Source organism: Opisthocomus hoazin, chromosome 3 (assembly GCF_030867145.1).
Source record: "Opisthocomus hoazin isolate bOpiHoa1 chromosome 3, bOpiHoa1.hap1, whole genome shotgun sequence".
In the NCBI taxonomy this organism is placed as follows: Eukaryota; Metazoa; Chordata; class Aves; order Opisthocomiformes; family Opisthocomidae; genus Opisthocomus; species Opisthocomus hoazin.
Genome location: NC_134416.1, coordinates 109,250,879 through 109,277,293, shown reverse-complemented (window position 1 = coordinate 109,277,293; position 26,415 = coordinate 109,250,879). Strand labels below are relative to the sequence as shown.

The 26,415-nt window shown below is 47.7% G+C and overlaps 1 protein-coding gene across 2 annotated transcripts in view; it reads right to left on the bottom strand.

Moving 5' to 3' along the window:
- Positions 1-26,415, bottom strand: part of SLC22A23 (solute carrier family 22 member 23) — a 108,967-nt gene that overhangs the window by 59,983 nt on the left and 22,569 nt on the right. For both annotated transcript variants that reach the window (XM_075417208.1, XM_075417209.1), the window contains exon 3: positions 24,962-25,116. In XM_075417208.1, the coding sequence (XP_075273323.1) occupies positions 24,962-25,116 (155 nt within the window). The remainder of the gene's footprint in view (positions 1-24,961; positions 25,117-26,415) is intronic.

Genomic DNA, 26,415 nt, shown 5'->3' with positions numbered 1-26,415 from the left:
ACCTGCAAAATCTGGTTCTCCAACCCAGCCTTTCCACAACAGCATTAAGAAAGACCAAAAGAAAGGAAACTTCCTCATCACTGACCTGACCTGTTCTAAAGCGCTCAACACATTATTCACCTTTGCCCTGAAGTGCATGGAGGATGTATGCACCCGATCATGCTCCAGCAAGAGAAGCAAGACTCCCACCTCTTTCAAAACGGCGTCAGAAAACAGACAGTTAAACCCGAGATGGTCAAAAAAAAGAGGGAAGCTATCAATTTTTAAAATACTGATGGAGACAGCTTTAAGCGTACATGTACTCAACAGCTGAAAACAGAGCTGATGCAAGAAGGGGACACAGAGGAGGCTGACATCTCAGTGAAGGTAGCTATTAACATTTACAGCCCAAACAGCGAGGAGAAAAATGAATGAGAAAACCTTGGGGAGTTAGAAGACAGCAGGAGCAAAGAAGTTCCAATTGCTCTTACTTACTCATCAGATTTACAGCACTCTCTAGTAAACGGCACTGCTGTTACCCATCGCTAATACAGACTAAACCCTGTTTTATTTAAGCTGCTGCACAATGAGTACAAAGATGGCGAAAGCCTGGCATCGTGCTTGTGCAAAAGGTGTTGATACGCACCGAGGCAGCCCACAGCGCTGAGCTAATCGAGACTCTACGGCCTTTCCCCAAGACACTGCCTGTGTTTCAGCTCGTTAAAGCCCACAGCAGGGTGCACTCTGTTTATGTCTTGGCGTACTCTTCTTTTAATATTTCAATGAATTATTTAGTTCAGATGATAAACCCTTTTGTGTACTTTGGGCATTTTCTCCTCAAGACTGTTGATGCGGTCCCAAAGTATTGAACTGGAAGGCACTTAAGCGGGGCTCTTGATGGCTCCTTCCTCCTCTCCTGACGTTTTGCCTCTTTCATAGAGTTCAGAACACAGGTCATCCACGACCTACAGCAAGATGCCTTACCCAAAGGGAACCGCAAAGACGCATTGTACCGCATCGGTTTAAGTCACGGTCGAGCTGAAGAATAACGGAAAGGCAAAATGCTTTTGCCTCACTAAAAAGCACACTTGTGTTACTCAGCTTCCCAAACGCCCCGCATGTAATGGAAAGTTTGCACCAGGCACACGCGGGAAGGCTGAGGAGCTTCACGAGAGGCTCAGCTCCGCTGGGAGCAGAGCAGCAGATCTGCTGGGATCGGCCCTGCACCAGCGTGAGCTGACAAAGCCGGCAGCCGAGAGAGGCTGCGGGGCCTCACCGCACATCTCCTCGCACTGTTATGGCATAACACTTGCTATAATAAACACCCTTCCTCCCCCAGTCCTGAGGGAAGCTCGCATTTCTTCCAGAACTGCATGGAAGACATTCTCATGAACATCCACTTTGCCATCTCTGGTAGTCAGAAACCTTCCTTCTCTGATTTATTCATTAGCCTGACCAGAAGGAAGCTCTGCACCATGACCGCCGATGTCCTTCGCACACAGCATGCGCATTCCCCGCATCACAAAAACTGTGCCACGCTTCCAAACAGCACCACAGTTTACAGAGACAAGCCAACTAAAGATATTTTTATCCCCATCTCCCAAGACCAATTTATAATTAGCACAGCGTTTGAACAAGATGCACTTGCAGCACAGCGTCAACACGCTGACTCAAAACAGGGTTTCTTGTAGCGCTGGAGGCCTCCCCAGGACAGCTCTTCTTGATGGCTTTTGGTGTAACGCAGTGCTGGGCCATGGTAATATGGACACGGGCCAGCTGCGGGGCACAGCACGGACTGGGAGCTGTGCTGTGAAGGAAAGGACCTTGCAGGTGGAGCTGAGAAGTCCCCCAAGAAGAGGCATTCCTTCTCCAAGTGGATGATGCAGCCACCATTGCTGCTGTTCTCTCTGCCCTCTGTACCACTGGCCTGATGTCGAAAAAGTTTCTTCCCTTTTTTTCACTCTGAGGGTGACGGAGCCCTGGCACAGGCTGCCCAGGGAGGTTGTGAAGTCTCATTCTCTGGAGATATTCAAGCCCCGCCTGGACGAGGTCCTGTGCAGCCTGCTCTGGGTGACCCTGCTTTGGCAGGGGGTTGGACTAGAAGACACACAGAGGTCTCTGCCAACCCTGAACGTTCTGGGATTCTGTGATTCTTTCACAGATATCCTAAGACTCCCTTCAACGCTACGTGAACACACGGCAGTTGCTCCACAGAAACACTTCCACGGCAGTGACCGCCACTGTGTTCCCACGCGTTTCACACCACGGCACCCCTCCTGTGTCCTCAAAGCCTCCCCACGGCTCTGCTTCTCAGCTCGGAGGGTGCCGGCCACACAGCTCCCGTCTCCGGTGTCCCCTGCTGCGGAGTCTCCAAGGCAGGCAGCTGCCGTGATGCTTTTCACAGCGCACAGACACTGCGCTCCAGCTACAACACAGGCTCTCTTGTGCTACGGCACGGCCTGGGAGGGGGTGAACAGTGCATGCCATGGGATACAGCTGCCAGGGAGCGGCATGAGGGGGCAGGAAAGCAGAGAAACGGAGCCAGAAGAGGGAGAGCAACAGGAAATCTGGATCCAGCTGCCGCCGCCTCCCCCCAGCTGGCTAGAGCAAAATACCCAGACATCCACGATGTGCAGCGTTTTCCTCATCTCTGCCACGTTTCTGAATGGGAGAGGCAAAGAGCTGGCACAGAGCAAGGGGATTCTGCGGGCTCCCACCTGCTCTGAGGTTCTCCTCCTGCGGAGCCTCCCGCTCCTGCCGGGGCAGGGAGCAGGCACGCACCACCCGCAAGGCAGCATCCCTTCCTGCCCCTGGCCGGAGGGCAAGGGAAGCCAAGATCAGGTGAACCCTCCACGTCTCATTTGTAGGATCATACAATTATAACCCTCTGTTTGCCCAGAACAGCCAGTTGCCAAGGCAGGTGAGGCAGCAATTTACCAAACCACACACAAGTCACAGAAGCAGGGAGTAAAGTCCGTAGACTGCAGTGACATCCACCCTGAATTCTTCTCTTCTTAAAAAAAGAAAGTCCGTGGGCTTAGATGCACGGAGAAATATTTATGACAATCTGAGCAAAAGTCTCATTTTATTCAATTATGAGGTCACCAAGCCTCCTTTCTGTACTTTGCCAGTTTCGCTATGGAAAAAAAGCACCAGAAACCTCACAGATGAGACCCACACCAAATTAACTTGGCTTCCTGGCCTCCTTGGGCCTCAAATACGCAAAACCACTACCCCAGGAGAAACAAAGTTTGCCACCTGCACCCACGGCACTCCAAGGACAGCTTCAGCACAAGCGAGAAAGCTAATCAAACCAGCCACTGCGGTGAGCTAAGAAACAACCACCGTCCACTGAGACCGGCTTCATTAGATCTGCCCATGCTGTTACCCACAAAACGCTGTCCCACGTCCACAAGTCTGTCATTTCCAGACCGCCGAGGGTCCTCCTCCTGTGCTAGTTTTGCCCTTCCACCTGACAAAAAACCCCTTGCTTTGCTCTATTCTGCTGGCAGTTGACCAGCACCTAGGCAGACCATCTTCTGCAGCATGTTCTGTTCTCACAACACAGCTTCCGCAAGATAAAAATCCTTACATTTTCCGGAAAGGCAAAACATTCGGTGCACGTCTGCGTGTGATAGCACTTGCTATGTCCCAAACATTCAGCGGTGCACACTTCTGGGCTGTAAATCAAGGTTTCTGAGTCTTGAATTCGCCTTTGGTGTCCCAAAACTGACAGTTGCATTGCTTTGCCTAAACCGTCATGACTGTAACAGCTTTAACAAAGAGAAATCATCCCCTGGAAAACACTGGCCAGTTTCCAAGACAAATAAATAGCTATAAGCCGAGACTAGCTCAAACAGTAATTACACACGATACTTGGGTGGTGCATGTGGAGTAGCTAGGGAGAACAGATACACTGGCTCTCTAATGCGAGGGGAAGCGAGAGGGGCAGCTTATTACCCCAACAACGCAGACGGCCAGGGCAGTGTAAGGGAAAATCGTGTGGGTGTCAAAACCAACTCCTTATGAACCTGTTCATGGTAGACCCGTGTACATAGAACTGTCTCCTTAGGACAGGCTATGACCAATCCCAGCACTAAGGCATGATCTTCAGTTCCTGGGAGGAAGAGTACCTGAGTTTGTGCTATCCAGTTCAGATTATCGCATCACCATCACAACTAAACTGCGAGCTACTAGGTTTTTATTTTGGTTTTATACAACCATTCCTTAGAGGAAGCGAAATTTTAGAGAACAAAATTCGTTATTATTTTGTTTCTAAATTAAATCCACATAGCTTTAAAAGAAACAAGCAGTGTTTCTCATGACTTGAACTGTCACAGCTATAGCGATGTTCCAGCTAAACTGTAGACCTCAGCAATCCTAGGAACTTGTGTTCAAACACTGTGGGAACTGCAAGCTTTGTCCTGATGGGGCATCCTTGCCTTACTGGTGGATGTTTTGCTGCAGATTGGTAGAACTGACAAAGAAAAGCACCAAACTGAAAAATAATACGGTTTATTCTACTAGCCATCCATTCTTGCCAGTACTCATCACGCATGCAGGTACCAGCAGCGCCGCAGGGAACAAAGGAGCACAGACCTGGTTTGAACCAATTCTTTGCTGATTCAGGAAGAAACACCCTCCCACCAGCGAGGCTGGGCAGTAGCTGTACAACCGAGCTGTTCTCTTACTTCTAGACAACCTGTACGGCCTTCTTTGGAGACTCTGAAGAACGCCTCAACTGAATTAAAAACAGTTTGATGAGGCAGAAAAATATTACCTTGGCCTTTTGCCTGTGGAAACCTGGGTTAAAACATAGTTTCAGCCATGAAGGCAAACATCGTGTGGTCTTAACTATATGGGCTACTACAAACAGAAAAAAACCTACTACCCACAAAGGAAGACTATTGAGATGTGTCACTGGTGGTGCTGAAGAGACCTTTGGAATTTAAGCTCTGCATATACGGAAGGATTAAATAGAAACACACCAGGGAGAGGATCAATTCACAGGGCTTATACTGGCCACTAAGTCACTCAATGTACTAGCTGGAAACAAATCTCCACCTTTTTGCTCTTTCTACTGCTTGGGTTTCAGAAACAAGTTATTAAGTCAGAATCCTGTTATTACTTCTTCCCACCCTAAGTTTTCCTTGTCCTTCCCTCTCCCCAATGTACAGCTGCATCTTCGCCACCTCTCGTCTTCTCTCCTTCTGCTTCTTACACCGTCCCACAAAGCCCATCGTAGGGGTATCCCTCCCTCCATAGTTAGGAGGGCTTGTGTTCATGGGCTGCCCCAAAGTAACTGTCTTCAGCAAGACACTTCCTTCTCGGAGGCAGAAAAGCGACCCTGAGAGACCAGTCTGTTGCCTCTGCCAGCCTCCACACTTCTGTTAGCTAACCTCGCCGTCTCGCTTTCCTTCTCCCTTTCAACACAGGGGTCAGAAATCCACCGACCAAACGACCTTGAAGCACAAGAGGCGTTTGCCCTCGCCCCACCTTGCCTAGCATGACGTGCAGTGTATGGATGGAGACTCTAACTCATCAGCTGCACCCTGAAGCCAGACTGTAGGACATGCAATCCATGGTGGCATCAGTTGCACGGGGAAAAGAGCTCATTCTCCAGGCAGCGAGGTCTGTGTTTTCCGGGTGAGCGCTGCCCCGCTCCCAGCCAGAGACAGGCACGCAACAGCCCTTTCAGTGAGGCACACGCCTTCTTTCACAGCCTAGTTCAGGGAAAGCCGCCATTTACTGCTGCTGGTTGTTAACGGGCCAGCCCCCCCAGCTAACGTGGAAGAGATCTGCAGAACGGAACTGGAGAGCTTACGTCTGAACCTGGCGGCAGAGAGGGATTAAAAACGCTTTCTACAAAGATACATGAACGCATGCTCAAAGACGGGACTAGGCCCCTGTAGCAGATTCTTGTGCTACCACCTTGGTTGGTAGACACGATGATGTTAAAGAGTACACTAATCCTAGACAAAAAGCCTGCAGCTTCCAAAGGGTAGATTAATTATTAAAGTGGCAGTAATAAAAATATTCAGTAGTTCAGAGACATTTACCTATATTATAGCCAGATAAGTGCTCCAATAACCTTGTACTTTAGTCTGTGGATTCACTCCCGCCTCCCTGCAGGTAGCAACACAGCCATTTAAACTACCATTTTCATTAACTTCCCTTTGGGGGAATGAAGTGAATTAGAAAATAACAGAGGTACCCTGTACACAGCAGCAACAGCTTCCTCCCTCCTTCCACCTTTTCCACTCTCAGCCCCCAAAAGACTAGAGCACATTTGCTTCACCCACCAACGAACAAAAAGAGGGATCACAGCAATGACGAAGGGCTTTTAAATACATCCATTTTTCCTCTAAAATAATCATGATGACAAACACCAGGAGATTAAAGAGAAGACCTGCCAGAGTTTGAACAGACACTCCTTGACACCCTCGCCTTTCAGCAGTCAGGTTAGTCACTAGACAATCCCAAATTCAGATATTCAGGGATGGGCATGTGTGCCCTCAGGACATCGTAACTTTGGGGAAAAATGTCCCCTGCCGATACGTACACTCAAAGATCACCCAGTTCTGTGAGTAAAAGCAAACCATATTCTGTGTTTGAATGAGGAGTAACTGTTATTAACCTACAGGAATTAAGTTTCACTTCAGTGCATTCAACCCAGCTGAACTCCACACCACCCATCTATAGATAGGAAACACAAAAAAAAGCAAAAATCAACTCTTCCAGCACTGGCTATGCGTCATGGAGTTGAGCAACTCCAGCTAGCAGTATTTAACTTGTTTAAATGAAAAAGTGGTAGGGAGGCTGGAATCTCCGCAGTTTCCCAACAGATGAATTTACTGTATTGGCTCTTGAGGGGAGAAGTTTTTCGTCTCCGATGCGTGTATCACTATACACCGCAAGCATTAAACAACTGCCAAGCTGGCTGTCCTCCAGTTATCAGCCTGGTTTGACTCAGATTCATCTGTGAACTGCTGGTGAAAACCAATCGCTTGTTTAATGGGGCAGCAAGATGAAATAATTTTCAATATGCATCTCTAAAGTATGCCTCTTCTGTAAAAGTGCTGCTGGGGGGAGTGCAGGACACGTACACTTCCTGTATGTGCCAGTTTCCCTTCCAATCTGCTATCCCTACAGGTACCGAATGATAAAAATACACGGAGGAAGAAGCTGCAGCTGCATGCAAATGGTATCTCGTTGGTTTACAGTGTCCTCAGGACACCGACAGATCTCCTCCCTGGCTCTCAGGGAGGCAACAGCCATGCACCCAAGCGAGATTCGTTAACACTGGCTCCTCAGGTGTTTCATTCCCAAGCTGCGTCAACTGCAGAAACTAACCACAGAGAGCATCACTAACGCCAGCGGCTGCCACGGGCACCCTCGCCGCTCCAGGGAGCAGTGGTGGCTCCAGGGTGGAGGACATTTCCCAGGCAGACCACGCTGGCCCGGCTGGGGAATTCAGCCCAGGGCTGTCTCCAAAAGAGTGAAAGCCATTAAGTGGCGCTGCCAGGAACTTCCGGGTCAATAGCGAGGCAGACACACGCGCAGCATTATACGCCTTTGCTCAGGTCAGGAGCGTTCCTGTCGGATCAAAGGCGATTTGCTGGACGCACTTCACCCCATAATCTTTTTTCATACCGAGACACCTAAAGGCAATACCACCATTTTGGACCTCACCCATTTTTCCTCTTCTTGTTTAAACAAGTTTACTAAGTCAAGAAATAATTCAATTTTACATTCCAACTTGGGAATTAAAGAACTGCACTAACGAAGAATTTAGGATTTTTGATTTTGCTGTTGTGCTTTTCATTACAATTTTGTGACAGAAAGTCCGCATGCACAAACAATTTATGTGACCGCCTGGACGTGGTCCTGTGCAGCCTGCTGTAGGTGACCCTGCTTCAGCAGGGGGTTGGACTGGATGACCCACAGAGGTCCCTTCCAACCCCACCATTCTGTGATTCTACGATTCTGTGTGACCCTTTGCTAACATAACAAACCAGAAAACAAATATTTATGCTACTTCAGGAAAGCATAAGACAGACCACAGCCCGGATCAGTGGTCAAAACACCACCTCCATGGCCCACCCACACCCTCCCAGTGCTGTCCAGTCACATTTCACTAGTTTATGGCTATCATACAGAGAAATCTTCCCAAGTCACAGAATCACAGAATGGTAGGGGTTGGAAGGGACCTCTGTGGGTCACCCAGCCCAACCCCCTGCCCAAGCAGGGTCACCCAGAGCAGGCTGCACAGGACCTTGTCCAGCCGGGTCTTGAATATCTCCAGAGAAGGAGACTCCACAACCTCCCTGGGCAGCCTGGGCCAGTGCTCCATCACCCTCAGAGTGCAGAAGTTCTTCCTCATGTTCAGCTGGAACTTCCTCTGCTTCAGTTTGTGCCCATTGCCCCTTGTCCTGTCGCTGGGCACCACTGGAAAGAGTCTGGCCCCGTCCTCCTGACACCCACCCTGCAGATATTTACAAGCATTTATGAGGTCCCCTCTCAGCCTTTTCTTCTTCAGGCTGAACAAGCCCAGCTCCCTCAGCCTTTCCTCGCAGGAGAGATGCTCCAGTGCACATGAGCAGGTCTGTGTCCCTGCCAGCTGGGCACTGCACAGCGCATCACCTCTTACAGAGGCAGTGGTACGTTCTCTCTTGATGGCTTTTCATGCAATTTTGGGATGCCAGCCCACCTTTCTGCAGTTATTTTGAAAGCAAGTATTCCCAAAGGCATGGCTGCCCCCTCCCTGCCCCTCGTCCCAGCACCACGAGCAGTGTCATGGTGCTTAGTCCTGCCAGCAGCCAGGCGATGAAAATGGCAGTGTACAGGCTACCAAAGCGTTAACGTTCATCCTAGAGTCCTCTCTCATTTCAGTCAAAGGCTCCAAGGCCACAGAGAAACTACCTGATGCCACAGGAAGGAACTTCTGTCCCTGGAGACAGCCTAAGAGACCACGCGCACACACACAAATGAAGTCTCCTCCTACGTCATATGCACCGTGTTAACATTGCAATGAGTGCCGAGCACACCAGCATTAAACAGCCTGCGTTATCTCCTTGCAAATCCAGCACCTGCTCCCGTACCATTTCTATCATCATGCAGATAACTAAGCTTGCAAATTGTATCTGCCCATCTTTCACTGCGCTTCTTCAGCAGACTATTTCTAGGGGATAAGCTACACAGAAAGATTAAGTGTTTCCAAGCCCCACAAAAAGGATACAAAAGAAATCCAGAAAAACCACAACTGAGCACTTGGGAATTGGTTTCCCTCTGGACCAGTCGATTCCAGCCGTGCCCACAGCAGCAGGAGAGCGGCCGCCCCGCACCTCTCGCCTTCAGCTCTGCAGCTCAGAGACTTTCCCAGAGCGTCCAAAGAAGGGGCCTGACTTCCCGCTCAGAGGCTTCGGACAACCACCCCTCAGTTATCCCAGTCAAAATGAAGGGGGGAAAGAATACTCACGGGGCTATCAGCTGCAAATAAATATCGTGATACTAATGTCTGCAGGCTTCGGGAGCAACTGCCTCTCTGCTCGCACAACCACGCAGCGCACAAATCTCACCAGTTCTTTCAGGTTGTCCTGGTTTCGGCTGGGATGGAGTTCATTTTCTTCCCAGGAGCTGCTGTGCTGTGGATTTAGTATGAGAAGAATGCTGATAACCCTGATGTTTTTAGCTGTGGCTAAGAAATCAAGGACTCTTTTCCCAGTTTCCCACGTTCAGTGGCTGAGCAGGTGTGCAGGAGCCGGCAGGGAGCGCAGCCAGGCAGCCAGCCCAACCTGGCCAGTGGAAATGTTCCACACCATGGACATCATGCTCAGCATCTAGGTGGGGCTGGCCAGGGGCAGGACCTCCACGTGTTCTGCAATCGCTGCTCAGGGACAGGCTGCGCCATCGGTCATCAGGCAGTGAGAAAAGGTGTACTGTATATTGCTTGTTTTGCATATTGTATTATTATTCCTATTCTTTTCTTTGCTGTCTTACGAAACTGGTTTTATGTCAAGCCACGAGATTCACGTTTTGTCCGTTCTCCTCCCAAGCCCACAAGGGGAGGGAGGAGCGAGCGAGCGGCTGCCAGCTGGGTTAAACCACGACACAGGCCATTCTGGATTATATTCAGTCAGCGTTCTCTGCAAGCCTGTCTCTGGTCACTGAGAACTTGATGCAGAGGAAGAGAAATGAAGGTGCTGCATGAGCGACTATGCCAACAATAGGTTATATACGTCGTGTGCATGCAATGGGGAATTCCTATCTCACAAGACATTTCAGCATTGTGACATCTGCTTTCACCTAAATCTGTCCTTGTTGCTTAAGGATCCCCATGATACAGCTGACTAGTTTAGCAAGGAAAGAAACTGCAGTGAAAATACACGCTCCAGGAATCCAGGTAGGAGGAATAAAACTATTTAGTACTTGAAAGTACCACATTATTTCCAGAGAACACAGACATTAAACTGGGCCCAGAATGAAACATTTAGTTTCTCCAGCACAGAGAGATGTCAGAGAAGTCAAGCATCTTCTGTGGAAAGTTTTTATCTCAACACAATGTAGTTTTCGAAGAAGAAATGTAGTAGGGTTTTTTTTGTCAATCCTCCCTTCCTCTAAGTCACATGCCCCCACATGCCACGCTTTCCATTTAGTGCTTCATCATGTGCCTTTTACCTGTCTGCTGCCATTCACTCGTATATCCATCCTTGCTAGGTCTGCTGCTAATATTTCAGATCTCCAAATGAAGAAGAGACCATGACTTTCCACCAAAAACAGTTGAGTGAAGCAGTTTCTTCCTCTCCCTGACTTTTCCAAGCAAGGGTGGCCAGCTCAGCTGGAACCCCCCCCAACACCATTCCTCACTTGTCATTTCTTTAACTTCCCCTACTGGGATCCAAAGACTGTGGCCATGTCAGACAAGGTTGCGTACTGCCATTGGAAAACTTTATACTTGAAGAATTCAATTTTCCTCACAGGGTCACGCTCCGATTTCTTTCCTTTTGATTTTGCTTCATCTGAAGTGTACTCTGCAGTACGTGAGAAACTCATCTACGTATAGTTCATCCTGAATGCACACAGACGATGTGGTGTGAGAAGGCAAGAGCATGCTGCAGGTTACGGTTCCCTCACCTGCACCACTTCTCCTGCTGTTGCAATCACACAATAATCCCAAGGTGGATCTGTTAAAAAACAGAGCAGACCAACTGGCAGTGGTGGGGTGGGAGTAACATTTCAAGAGGTACTTTGGAATTTTTTTAAGCCACCTCACCTTGCACAGCTGATTTTGAGTGCAACTACAAAACCAGCCAAATCAGCAAAATTCAGGGGGCGGCAACATGTGGGAGAAACTCCTGAAACTGGCCATGGCTGTCCGAGGGCTGCGATGCGGAACCATACCTTTGCTCTGTTTTCAGAGTTAGCTTCACGAGATGGTGCTGGTCAGGATGAGTTTGCCACCCCATCAGCAAAGCCCACCTTCCCGCATTCTTGCCCTCCATGACATTTACCTCTGACATTTATATCTGCTTGCCCCCTAACTGGATATCTCAACAGAAGAGCAGAAAACCAGCTCAGCAACGAAAACTGAAATTTGTTTGTTCGCTGGCTGACTGAAGGGAGCGAGACGAATGTCAAAGCCAGCAGAAAGGGATGCAGGTGAGCAGGGCTGCTCCTCCTGGCAGCAGGAGCTGCTGGGCGATTCCCCCGGCGTTCACCCTCAGGAGTTAACACGCAGCTACGAGAGCGCAGACACAGTTCTCCTACACAGTGACCACAGCAATGGAAACACTAAGGCAAGTAACTAATGAGCAGCAGTATCTTACTGGGATTGCAGCTGCAGCACAGCTCCCGTCCCTTTTCCTTAAAGACCACCAGCAAAACACTGGTAGTCTGAGGGCCGGGTACTGGGACACACCGGCAGCGGCTCTGCGGGCCCCCAGACCCCCACCGCACTGACAGCACCTCTCTCAGCGTACTCTCTCAGCCGCTGCCAGCCTCCTCAGGTACACACGGGATGGCTTCGCCAGCCACATCCCATTGCTGTCCCAATCCACGAGTTAGACAAATGGAAAAATAAAGTTTTGACAGTTTGTATGTTTCGGTTTCTCAAATGTATAATAAATTATGTAAGTGTAATAATTTTACACTTAGATTTTAAGTGAAATCAAACCTAATGCATTTTACACTGAACTCCTGTCTTGAAATTGTCCCAAGGTCTACATCCCAACAGCACCACTCCATACAAATTACACATTGTACAAGTATAACTGCAATGCACTATAAAAAAAAAAACCACGTTAGAGATTGTTTGGTTTGGCATTTATCCTTGTTACAGTAATACCTTAAATTTAAGTCACTAAAATTCTATTATTTGAAATTAGAATTATGTATAATATTTTGAAGACCAATATTCCCAATTCAGAATCATCAGGACAAATTTGTTTTCATATAAATCTTACAAATCTTAGTAAATTCTCTTAATATATTAAAGCAAGTGTTGCAGTGTACCTTTCTTACAGATTTCTTTTCCAAAGAAAAAGCACTATTGCCTTCCAGCGTTGAGAAAGTGAAACCCTCTTTTTCAGCATTATCATTTATAACAAACCAAACGGAAGACACACCTGAAGTCTAAACACCTAAATCCAGGAACTCTCCTTTGTATTTTCCTATTTTACACAGTATAATATTTTAAGATAGAGACGGGCATACTGTAGTCAGACATTCTTAGGCAGCCTCCTAAGTAGCAATCAAAAATTAAGCAAGCCGAAATTAAGAAAAAAAAGTGAGAACACTGACAATCCCAAAGACTTTGCAAATGCTCTGAGTAGATGATCAAGGTCACATGAGCTGGTCAGACAATTCAGTGCAGAGAACATCTTTCAGCACCTTTATCCTAGACACTGACATCATCGTCTCTATCCCTGAGTTCAGGCCCTAACCTTCTTCTTTATCCTAAAGCCAAAAATAAAATCTAGTCTGCTTAAAGTGTAAAATTTACTGAAGCAAAACTGATGGGAAAGCAACAAAATGACCTTTTCAAAGGAACTGGGTTTTTCCAGTACTGTAATATCAGATCGACGGTCTGCGTTTCTGGTCCTGAAGGCTTAGGACTGCCAAGTCCGTGATCAAGATGTTTTACTCTGAATGACAGATTATTTGTTGTCATCGGCCGACTGGAGGCTTCTATTTACTCACTAATTTGGATGTTGCTAAGAAAAGCCAGCCAGAAAAGTGGAACTCTCATAACCAAGACCTGATCATATTTGGTTCTACAACTGAGCTTCAGAAGTTTTAAATAAGTCCAAAGCCGGTATCCTCACTTCGAAAGCTGAAGTCAATAAAGTTAAAGCCCTACAGATCCCTATAAATTATTTTTAAGAATCCTTTTCTCTACTGCCAGTTTATCCACTCTTCTCCAAGACAAGTTAGTCAGTGCCTAGGAGTGGTGGAAAGACTTCCATCTGCTACTACTTCAAAAAAAGACAGCTATCCTGGGAGGAAACGTCAACCTGTCCAAGGCATGTGTTTCTAAACATACTAGACATGCTGTCTCTGCCAATATGCAATTAAACTCTGTCTGATCCTTAAAAAGCATGCAGGAAAGAAGTTTTAACTCCCGTGTTCAAGGATGACCCGCACTGAAGACAGGCAAGCTTCCCAGTGACTTGTAACAGCCTATTCTGTTTTCATCAAGAGAATTTCCCGACCCAAGGTTGCTGCAATAAGCTTGTCAGAATTGACTCATCTGCACTACAAGCAAGACAAAGCGGCTCTTAAACTATATCTACAACAGGGCACCATGGCAAGTCAAATTCGTGTTGTGGCTCTTGCGGTCCCTCCTTTCTCCTTGACTCCCCAGCCACCCGCTCCTGCTCTCCTCCTTTGGCTGCCCACACTCACCCCAGCCTGGAAAAATTTGGGGGGGGGGGGGGGGGGGGGGGGGGGAAAGACCAGGGGAAAACTGACTTCAGACCAAACTAAACCACACAATCAACAGTTTTCTGCTGGCTTACACCCTTCAATCAGTTCGCTGTAGGGCCAGCAGTAGGTGGGAGCACCGGCCAGAGAAGGATGGGCAGACCCCGAGCAGGCAGAGCCGGGTCAGCCTGGGTTGTCCCCAAGCTGCTGTCAGATTCTCCCGCAGGGCAAAAGCTTCAGCCAGTTCCCGCGCCGTCATTTTGAGACTTTAACTACTCCCGGCAATCAGGGCAGAAAGGATCTTTTTTTGTGTAGACGCAAAAACAAAAGGGTCTCCCCTGCTTGGGTAGGCAGGCGGGTTATTTCTCCAAGAAGTCCCTTTCTGTGAGGGACTCCATCTGCACTGTGCCACCGCGAGCAGAGTCACACTGCAGCTGCTGGCTGGCAGCCGAGCGGCACCGGGTAGCAGGACACACATCGGTGACCTGAAGGAGGGACGGAGACAACGGGTAAACTGATGTTTCCTCATCAGAAATCACACACAAAGCTGTCCTGGCAGGAAAAAGCACTAGTATCTCCAAGTGCAAGTCCTACCAGGCACTCAAATGGCCCAGCCAGGATCCCAGCACAGTACAGCCCTGAGACAGCTACTCAGATACCAGCTAGCATGAGATGCGGCCGGCTTTGTCTGGCTGGGGTTTTGTTTCCAAAATAACTAGGATACGAAATCTTTAATTGCTGCTATTATTCTTCATTGGATAGGAGCAGATTATTCCTGTTAGAAAAATATCTGTTACATTCTTTTCTATCAGCAGCAATAGAGAATAGGCAGCTGTTGTACATATCACATATTCTATTTTCTTTATTTTCCCTCTTTGGGTCATCCATTGGCCATTCTTGTTCTCTGCCTTGCCACACGTTACTGAGCCCAGAACCATGCAAAACACCTAAGCTCAGCCAAAGAACAACCTTAAGTAAAAGTCAGGAAGGGATGAAAGGCAGCTGCATGAATACTTCTTTTATTGAAATGCAACACTCAGTCAACAAGGGTGAAGTTTGTCTCCCGAAAAAGTCAAATCCATCAGGTTTAAAGTTTACAAGACGCAGATTGAATTTGTATTTTCTTCCAGAGTTAGCACAGACACTACAGAAAAAAAAAAAATAAGTAAAGATGTGACAACACTTCAGGCTGATTCACAACTCTGAACTCACACACGACATCTGGGAAGACTCATATTGGTTCATACAATCAAAGCTTCTCCTGCCCAAATCACAAAGCATTGGAGTCCAATAACTGGGTTTCTCTACTATATGGATACAAGAGAAGCCATTTTTTCCAATGGATGACTAACACTGACAGCTTTATTTATTTAACTTTCAAAGGACAGTCATTTTTAATGGATCTATAATTCAAAGGCTCTTTAATTAATTTTCTTCAGGCTTCCTAGAAACACAGATTTGGTTTTGCGCCTTAAAAAACAGATCAGTCAAGTTCTAGACAAAACCCCCTTTTCAAAGTCAAAGCTATAAACGAAACCAAACTGAGATTTTATTAGGAACTCTGGTTGCAATTTCACCACAGAAGCTACTCCTACCATTACACAATCTTAAGTTGCTCTTTTCTTCCCTGCCTTCAACCCATTTTTGTTTGCTATAATAAAAAAAATTCTTCTCTTCTATTGCTTTTTGCCTCACCACATTATTGATTCTGCTTCCTGTATGTTTTTTGTTACTTTTCTTCCTTCTGAATTGTAAAGCTGTAAACAGAGTGCTCCATACCCAGGAGACAGCTACCCTGCCTACCCGTACGGGACTGAAGTCCGGGTGGAAGCAGCACTGGAACTGGAGAAGGCCCTTAAAGAGCAGCTGACAGAGCAGCACTTTGTTCCTTCTGGACAGCAGTTTTACATCAAGCAGAAGACACTGGGGATTCATTAATTTATTTTAGACAACGATCCCTGGGCCACGTGCTTAAATATCTATCGAACTGAATGCTTCATGGAGAAAATGCCCTCCTCATTTCTCCATAGAAGTAGTCTCGAGTGTCTGGCTAACAGATGGTACATAAAGTAACTGACCTATGCCTTAGCACCAGGGCACGCAGGTCTTCCAGTCTGCATTTTTAACAGAATTCCTAACTGCAGCACCCAGTGCTCCAGCAGAGCTTGTCCTCTGCCGCTGCACCGAGGCACTTCTCGTGTCCTTGGCCGGTGGAGGCATGCGCAAACACCGCGCTGCGCTCCTGCTTCTGCCAGAGGTTGTGCTCCTCACAGAATAAACAGCAGCAGCATGAAACGCGTGTCCTCAACCTAATCTATTAAATATGTAAGGTAAGCCACAGATGGAGATGTGTTTGCACTTCAACGCCTGACTGTATGGGAGAGGACTGAGGCATCAGTGTACGAGCTAAGAGTTTTCTACAAGAGGGTGATCTCTGCCACATAGATATGATGGAAAGGTTGAAGGAGAAGCCACGAGATTGGCTAGTCTGCCCTGAATTCCTCCAGACATGAGCCAGTTAGAGAGATGCTGGGTGATCCAGGAGCTGGGCAAATCACGCAGAGAGGCAGAAGAACATGGATCCAGAACTTCTGATGCAAATACTGCACCGTGCTCCCTTCCACGGTTCAGCACAGACACTGTTCACTAAGGGACAGCTACATTTCCAAGCCACGGAGCCATTTTGAAACACCTTTTTTCTCGAAGATACTACCTGTTTTATTATCCAGCCTAAATTCAAATTCATCTATGGTTGAAAGATTCCTCACTGAATGTATGGGTGACTAAAGCAGACATACAGCTCATATATGCAAAACTGCAGCAGTGCTTGCAAAGATTTGCACGTCATTCATTGGACGTCAGTAAACTGACTTCTCCTCTCACAATTCATACCATAACCAGAATTCAGAGAATGTGAGCAAACAAGTTCTCAAGATACTGACAAGCACTTCTGCCTCTACTTATCTCTAAAAACTACGTAAGTCTATGTACAATTCATTTAAGAAGGGACCAGATGTTCTCAAAAGACAAAAACACGGCTCATACTTTTAGGTCCATCAGTAGTTGCAGCATATGACTTATAAACAAATTCATCCACAACGCAATATGGAGCGGTTTTCTTTAAAAAAGAAAAATGAGAGATATGAGCACTGGTATGGCATGTATGATTAAATTCCGTAGGCTGGCAACAAGTAAAATAACGAATTAAAACAAAAGCGAACTTTTTATTGTATCTAAGTAATACGCATTTGTAGAAATACTGCAACGAGAGCTGCCTGCAAATTTCATGCTTCGAGTGAAATTTAATTAACTTGAACTAGTAAAAATCCCACAGGGTTATGTTATTTGTAAGCGAGAAAATAGAAGTCATGTCTGCGTGACTGGGGATGGAAATTTGGCTAGCCTCGTTAAATTATGGTTCCTCTTGAAAGGCACATACATATTTATGTGAATTTGTGTGCTGACATTTGTTGCTGGACTTGAATATTCAAGTCACTATAGATAGCTTCTAAATCCACCTTCCCACACCCGTGGTCTTTCCTCTGTGCGCATCCTGTTGCCGTGATACTTTGGCTTGTGTTTTCCTGACGAGCTGACCTGCCAGGACAGGCAGGAAAGGGAAGCGAAGCACCACGCATTCACAGGTGATTTATGGACCTACACGCGCTTCCTATCACAGCAGAAAGTCAACACCTGCACACCGGAGAAACGCGCGTATGCCTGTGCCTCACTGGAAGCAGCAGCTGAGGAAAACCAACTCAACCCCGTGTGCTGCCTACCTCCAGGGCGGCTCCTGAGCACGCTGCTGCCCATCTCATTTCCAGCACTAGCCCATCCAGTTTTCAAGTTCTGACAAGTGTCAGGACACAGCTGAGGAACAGGAGCGTTAAAACTCCGTAAGTCAACAGACTTAGCAGAATAGGTTTCATATGACTGACTTATCTCTGATGGTGTCTGCAACAAATTCAGTTTCCTGCCAGGAAAAAATAAAAAATTAAGAAGAAAAAAAAAAAGTCACAGGTGACAGAGCTTTCACATCCCTGTCTCTGAACCACTTGCATTTCTCCAAGGGGAAAAAACCCCACAACGTACCTCTCAGACCCTGGAAGTACGGGATTAACCATAAACCCGCAACAATATCAGACATAGACCAGCGATATAATCTTGCTGCACCATCAGACCCTTGTAACGGTGACATACCTAACCGTTTCCCAGCCGAAATCAGTAGAGTGGTTGGAGCCGAGGCACTGGGCAGGGCAGAGCGGGAAGACTTTAATTTGCTGGTGAGAAGGAGCAGAGCCAAGCGCCGCGGTGGAGCGCTCTCCTCCTGCCGGGGGGACTCCTCGGCCACCCCACCGAGGATGGCTCCCCGGCCCGGGGCTGGCAGGGGCTGGCGGGGCGCAGGGCAGCCCGAGGACTCCGCGAGACGCAGACCACCCACGTCCCGACGGCCGCATCGCTCGCTCGGGACAGGGCTCGCGTGGATGCATGCACGTGCATTGAGCGAAGCTTTTGCTACCAGCAACCCGCTGCCAGGCTGAACACCAGCTTGGATCTGCACAGCAAGGAAAAGCCGTTTAGCAGCTGTCTTACAACAAGGAAAAAAAAAAGCAACAGCAAATTTACTGTTACAGTAAATTTACAGTTACAGTAAGGCGCTAACACCGCTTTAGCCGAGTCAAAGAGCTGCAAATAAAAGACAACCTTCTGGATTTAACTACAGACCTATCTTAAACACTCCCTCATAGTTCGAAGCCATGGTTGTATGAGCAGCTGAGACAGTGCAAAGGAATTTGGAATGGAGAGAGAGGAGCCCCTCTCATTTCCTTTCAGTGGTAGCGAGCTCTCAGCTGCACAACAGGGACGAGCAGACCTCGGAGTCCATTTGATACCTCTCAGACACAAAAAAAAGTAAAAAAAAAAAATAATCCCTAAAAGTGTCATTACAATCCTGACCAGTTACAGTTACAAGTATTTGCATGACAGAAGGGAAGATATCACATACCGAGCACACCCCAACTGCTAGAGCTGGTTTGGAACCATTAAAAGACAGACATATTAAATGGTCAGCGTAAGCTGTGTTTTGAGCTGGGGAAATTCCATGTGAGCCCTAATCTCATCTGCTTGTCATCATCACAAGTGTAACAACTACAGTGTTGCATCTTCATTGCATTCTCAGTTGATCAGTCATACAAAAAGTACCTCAAATAAAATTAATTCCGTAGGCTTTTTGGTCACATTGACAAGACACAAAATTTTCAGCAACCAAGATGGAAAAAAATGATTAAAATTAGATCCTGCTGCAATTTCTGCATTAACCAAACATCTTGTAACCTCCCAAGCAGCTTTAGAAAGATCCTCCTTTTGTTGCCCGTTGGCATACTTTAAGACTTCGTATAAACTCATTTCAAAGGGGCTGCCTCAAACCATACAGTTTTTCCAGGATTCGGAACGACATATTAGCAATGCTCCGAGGGCACCTTTGTTCCAGAACACAGGAACAGAGGAAGGGGTTAAATATAGGGATGCAGGGGTTAAAATAAGAACAGCTCATGCCCTAATGGCGGAGACCATGTCCCTCAGAGAGCTCATACCCACTCTGACCACCAGCAAGGGGAAGGAAGTTCAGAGGAAGTACTGAGGGGAAAGAGGCTTACAGATTATACGAGGAGCCATAATTTGATTGTACTGAAGGAAGCAATGTAGAGTAAGGAAGATTTATACTCATAAGGAGAGTATTGTAATTCCAATAACCTCTTCCACTCTTGCATAAATTGAGCCCCCAGACATTTGATAAAAGGCATGCACAGCCCTTTTTGAGCAGCTGGAGTGCTGCTATTGCTACTATTTTTTTTTTTTTAAACAGTTCTCGCACAAAGCTTTAAAAAATGCAGAGGTGCTGTTTCCAGAAATTCATAACCCATCTCAGTGGTAGAACAGCCTGTGGCTGCTCTTTAAACCAAGCACTTCAGTACCATTTGACAATTAACAGTCACTTTAGGGTGATCCAGTGAGATTTTCGTTCAGCGGATCCCTCCACGCTCACTCCTATGAGCACTGTGTCAAGCGACTCCGAGCGACTCCGAGCGAGGCAAGGCTGGTTACATAAACAGAAGGTGGGTGGCTTAACAACCCTGATCTTATCACAGACCTGTCAGCGGAGAGAACTGCACGGTACTGCAGAGCTAAAGCACATGTCAATGCACTGGAATGCAGTCAGATGTTTTCCACATCCTCCGATTTGGGAACGTGTTGCCGAGTTATTTATTGAGCTGGTTCAGATTACACAGAATAACTTCAGAGCCTGCGGTTTCCAGTGCTTCACCTGCCTTGCCTAGCTGAGGCTATGCGTGCAACTGCAGAGTCAGGAGAGGAAAACAGAGGATAACATCACAAAATCATATTGTTTAGACCATTCAGACTCCAAGGGAGGTGGAATTATAAACATGGGATGCTCCAGGATCTCAGAGCCTCTACACTGCTGGGAGGGAGGAGAAGAGGAAAGGTGGGGGGGGAAGATATAAATCTCACCCTTTATATAGAGACCTGACTGGAAGCAAAATTATTTTACAAATCTGACATCACTACAGCCCCACACTCAGAGGTTTCCATGCTCCGTTTTGGCACTCGCTCATTCTTCAGCCTGGAGCAAGCTTTCTAGCACACTGCTCTAGCTTTCCAGGATACATATTTAAAAAAAAAAAAAAAAAAAAGGTCTTAAGCAGCCCCATTTAGCCTCTCTCAGATCAGCGCCTGTGCAGTTTACAGGAGTAACAGGTTAGACTGACCTAGCTATAAATGAGAAAGCTACATCACAGCTGGACTTCTTAACCAGTCTGGAAGCCTTTGCCAAGCTTCTCCAGTCTTTTGAAACACAACCTGTGATTTTCAACAGCTTTTCTACTCTTTTTCTTCTAACAGTGTAAGAGAAAACAACGTGCCTACTTATCCAGCCACTATGCATCGGAGGGGCACCCCTGCTTCCTCGTTCCGACCTGAGAAGATGTTGCCTCCCTTACCACAAAGCTATTTCCAGAGCCTATTTACTGGCTCATTCAAGTCTAGACTTTCTAATTTTGCAGTGCAATCTGTAGTTCAGTCACCCATGAAACTGCTGAACAGCCTGCAATTGTGTGCAAATCCACGCCACGGCTGGTGCTGTCGGAGCTCAGATACCGTCATTAGCGACGGCACACGGCACTGCAACCGGAGGCTCGTTGAACCTGCCAGGAGCATTCACCAGAAAAATACAACTCTTCCCCTCCCCTCCTCCTCCTTGAATAGTTTAACTAATATAATCATCCTAGCTTTGACTCCAGAAAGCGGTAAGAGCAGGGACACGGTGGAGGAGACTGACGTGGCATAGGAACCCTGGCGTTGCTTCGTTCATTGACCTGGCCCTGTCCGGCGTGGGGCCCTGCTCCCGCTCACTCCCCCAGCTCAGGCAGCACCAGGGACACTATGCCCAGGAGATCATCTCCCAGAGGAAGAGGAGACAAGATCAGAGAGCACATCCCGCTGGCAAGAGCGCACTCGGTCTTCTCCAGAGGGGAGGTGGATGGCTTCCCTCACAGAGGACTCAGGCAGATGCTGGTGCCAGCAGAACCCGAGAGGAGAGGGGAGAACGGGGAAGGGAACTCCTGCCTGCTGCCGGGAGAGCTCTTGGTCAGCTGGTGCCAGCTGGTGAGAGCCAGCCCTGAGAAAGGGACCCGTGCTCAGCCAGCCGCAGCTTCTGGCCTTCTGCACAAGCGCACAGGGAAAGGCTGCCCCGTGGTCATGGTCAAGGCGATGCCCCAGAGAGACTAAAGTGATCCAGAACCAACACCCTCCTCCACCCTCGAGATAACCAGATTTGCTTTCTCCTACGATTTCGACGTTTGCCGAGTGTACTTTGTCCCACACCAGCTGCGACCAGCAAGCAGAGGGATCGGCAGTCAGCACGGCACACCTCGCCCGCTGTACGAGTCCACAGCCACCAACTGAGGCATCGCTCAGGCTCACGTGGTCCTGACGCCTCTTCCCTTCCCTCTCAGCCTGTGCGAAGGAAACTCCTCGCAGGATCCACTTAGGGCTTTCCACCCCGACAGGTAAACGCAAGCCTCCTCTTCCTCAGCTGGGCAGCAGGCTGCGGAGCCCCGCATCCAGCCGCGCAGAGCCAGCAGGTGCAGGATGCCCATCCTTCCTCCCCGGATGTGCCCGCAGCAACACATACTGGAAACAAAAGGCACCCTCATAAAAAAATAGTTTTTCCCCTGATTTCTCTTAAACAGCCTGTCCTCCTCCAGCCCCTCGATGGACACTCTTCCCCAGGTTTCACATCCCCTTCCAACCACTGCAGCCAGAGTGCTCCTTAGCACCCCTCCACCGTTTCTTTCTCCAGGACATTACGCCTCCGGTCACAGCACCCTCCTCCAACGTGGGGTGGCCCATTTACACAGAAATCTGCCCAGCAAACATGGCAGGGGACCTAACCAGCATCCCACAGCCCGCAGCTTCAGCTCTGCGCATCAGACAACTGCCCAGCACGGCATATTGGGAGCCACTTCGCCCTCCTGGGGAGAGCTTCCCGAGGACCGTGCTGGTGCCTCACCACACAAGACATGTGCCAACTGCTCCGGAGCACAGGAACCCACCAAAGGTGAAAACTGCTTCTGGAAGAAGGTTAAAGCTCCTCGTCTCCTCCGGCAGGTTCACTAGCAATCTCACTTGAAACACCTTTTCCAACAAACCTACATCAGCTGCAAGAAAACGTCTCTGTTTAACAACTCAACATTCAAATGTGGTTTCTTTTGGCAAGTCCCAAGCAGCCCTAGGCTGTGCTTGGAGGCCACAAGAAGCCAGCTCGCTACAACAGCGAGGAAAGCCTGTGGAGGATCACGGGCGGCTGCAGCTCGGTGCTGTCCCTCTGCAGAAGGCAAAGCTCATCCCTGGGCTTGCTCTGCACCATTAGGGCAGACAGGTAGGAAAAGGGCGTTAGGCTATTAAGAACAATGCCATCTGAATGGTGAGGGCAACTCAACCTTGGCAGCTCGGCGTTTTAAAGACAGCACTTTGGTGCTCTTCCCACTCCCAAAGCATCCGGGACTGTTATTTACAATTTCCCCTAGGCAGACCATAAATCCAAGCACAACTAGCGAGCTCACCACAGTGTAAAAGGATCCCTGTGGCAGGCTAATCACCTTTGCAGGTTACGCAAGCCTATAAAGTTTGCTTCTGCACAGTAGCTTTGAGAACTTCAGCTAATGACTGTGTCTAGCACACCAAACTTTCCACCTTCTATTGCTCTGCTCAGGGCAGCCAGCTGGGAATTCAGGGGCAACAAACCCCAAGGGGAAGAAATCAAGGCCATTACGAGAAAGGGAAGAGGGGTTATGAAAGAGAAGATGACTCCTCAAAGGAGTGCCACGGCATGCTACAGACTCCAGCAGAAAGAAAGAGACAGTAAATCTAAACTGAGATAAAGTCTAACTGATTATGAGTACTAAATTCAAAACCACCACAACAAACAAAAACCCCATTACCCCCATTCTCTTAAGACTTTAGGGATTAATTGTGTCCCACCACTCGACACCAAGACGACAACTTTTTGTTTGTTTAAATGAAAATATTTAATACAGAAAAATCCACTTCCCTCCCCTCCCCAGCCAGAAGGTCAGAAGCTTTACCAGAGGTGCAGCTGCTGCATCTCTCACCTTTGCTCACTTCCGCAGCAGTGCACTGATGTTCAGGCTGCAGCTAATTTCACACAAAACTATGACTCTCTTAAAATTAAAAACAACAAAACACCACCACCCAGGAAAAATGAACATGCTTCATTGAAACTGGCTGTGAAAAACTCCCAACAAGCCTAATTTCCAGCTGAATGTGATACTGGTAATGGCTGAAGCCCCCCTCCCATGGAACCACACCAGTTAAAACACTTCCCAACAAAAGTGTCATGTCTTCAGTGGTAGTTTTGGGTTTTTGGCAAAAAACTCTGAATAAAGATTACACGAGCAAAGGCAAGAAAAAAACAAACCTGTATCTTGGGTACCATGTCAGTTACAAGGAAGAAGTGCAATACAGAACAAACTCTTGTACACTCTAGTGGGGCTTCTTTCCCCTTGGTGCACTCCAAAATCAAAACAAATACTGCGGAACTTCATACTACAAAGCACTCCATGCAGAGGAAGGATATTGTGCTAAATCTTGACGGGTCAGATACCACACAGATAGAAAGTAATTAAAAATTTATGACATGCTGCATAGCAACTTTCAGGATATAGTTAGATAATACTTTTCCAGAGTCATAATAACAAAAAGGGGGAAATTCTGTGCTTTCCTCAATTGGTGCAGTACTACCTGTTAATTACAACCAGCCAAGGAGCTCTTGGAAGCGTATCCAAGGGACGCAGACCAGGCTTGTGGCATTGCTCATGCACTTTCCCCAAAGGCAAGGCCTCGGGGAAAGGGGTTTTCAAATGTTTTGGCTGCCAGTTTACCAGTCACCCCAGATATGAGCAGGCAGACATTTCTTACAAACTTTCCCTCAAGTTGTCCCCGAAACGGACAAAAATAACAAACCCCCAAAGAATTATTCATAGAAAGGACTTCAGGCTCTTCTTCTCGCATGTTGTTGCTGTACTTCACAGTCCTAAGGCAGGGACACAGGATCTCTTGCTACGAGGAACAAGAGGAATTTGTGAGAGAGTGCCAGAACATCTACTGCTGGATAACAAATGTGGGGAGCGTCCTACTGAGCTCAACACTGGCAGGTGAAATCCCCTCCCATTACACACTATGGCCATGACACATACAACTTCTGGGTTTAAATAACAACAAGCAAACACAAAATGCTTTATAACTCTTTCAAAATGAGTTCTCCTAGAGCTCCACAGACTGCTCTGTAGCAACCTGAAGAGACAGCTGCAAAATCCCTACCTCCTCACCCAAATGCAGGCTAAAGCCTCTTCAGTCTGCACGATTCTGGTTCTATCCATTCAGACGAAAGCGGGAAGCCAGAGGACAAGAAACCACGCGCTCAACAAAGACACATTTGGATGGGTGATGAAGGCATACTCACGCAGTGCGTACAGGGAGAGGACTATTCCAGCCAGGCAAAACCCCTCGAAAAACCTAAGTGTGCTGAACATGGTCACGTTCACTGAGAGTGCCACAGTCAGTCCAAATATCAAAATGAATATGACAGAGAAGAGCAGGACAGGCCGTCGACCAACCCTAAAATTAAGGAAGCAGGGAGAAACAGTGTTAAAAGCCAGGATGGACATAACGTTAGATGGACATAACAACTAGCAAAGAGGTGAACAAGTCACGCAATCCATTCCAAAGATTACCACCCATTTTTAACACTTGTTTCATTCTTCTCATTTCTTCCTGCTTACTAAAACACAGATTCCTCCGTCAGCTTTGTATTCACAAGTTCATTTCCGAGGGGATTAAGCGGGGACAGCACATGATGTATTACTGCTGGATTTAAACATCATTTTCAAAACACCAAAGATGAACAGGGAAACATCTAGGAACTACAGTAAGGCCATAAACAAATACCTTGGAGGTTAAAAACAACTTCTCAGTGCTTTCTATAGTAGCACAGTAGAGTATATGGTATTATACGTTATATATAGCACAGTATATTATTATTTCTCCACAGTTCTACAACCACAGAACTTATTGCAGAGCTCCTTTCTTCCTAACAGACATGTGCTTCTCAGCCTCATCTGCACGAGAACCAGGCTCAAAAAACTATTCCTCTTGGCCTTGTCGCTGAAAGCAAGCCTAACAAACTGAGACCAAGCATTAATCAGGGTTCATGTCACTTCCCTGAGCCTCAGGGAGCTGACTGCAATGCCTGCAGGAGAACAGCGAGCTTCCAAGTCCCTCCACCTTGCACCCCACTGTGGCTGCTGAGATCTGAAAAACCAGCCCGACTGGAGGACTAGGAAGAATCACTGAATAACAGAGAGAGTCCAGCAGAGTGTCCAGTGGAGGGCTACGAGGATGATGAGGGGACTGGAGCATCTCTCCTATGAGGAAAGGCTGAGGGAGCTGGGCTTGTTCAGCCTGAAGAAGAAAAGGCTGAGAGGGGACCTTAGAAATGCCTGTAAATATCTGCAGGGTGGGTGTCAGGAGGACAGGGCCAGACTCTTCTCAGTGGTGCCCAGCGACAGGACAAGGGGCACAAACTGAAGCTTGGGAAGTTCCAGCTGAACACGAGGAAGAACTTCTTCCCTCTGAGGGTGACGGAGCCCTGGAACAGGCTGCCCAGGGAGGCTGTGGAGTCTCCTTCTCTGGAGATACTCAAGACCTGGCTGGACAAGGTCCTGTGCAGCCTGCTCTGGGTGACCCTGCTTCGGCAGGGGGTTGGGCTGGGTGACCCACAAAGGTCCCTTCCAACCACTACCATGCTGTGATTCTGGGAAGAAACTGCTCCAGAAATGATCACTGGTAACACAGGCGCGCAGATTTGCCGTCTTCCCTTACAGGCAGGCTTTGCAGCTGCAGCCTGTAGTTGCATGT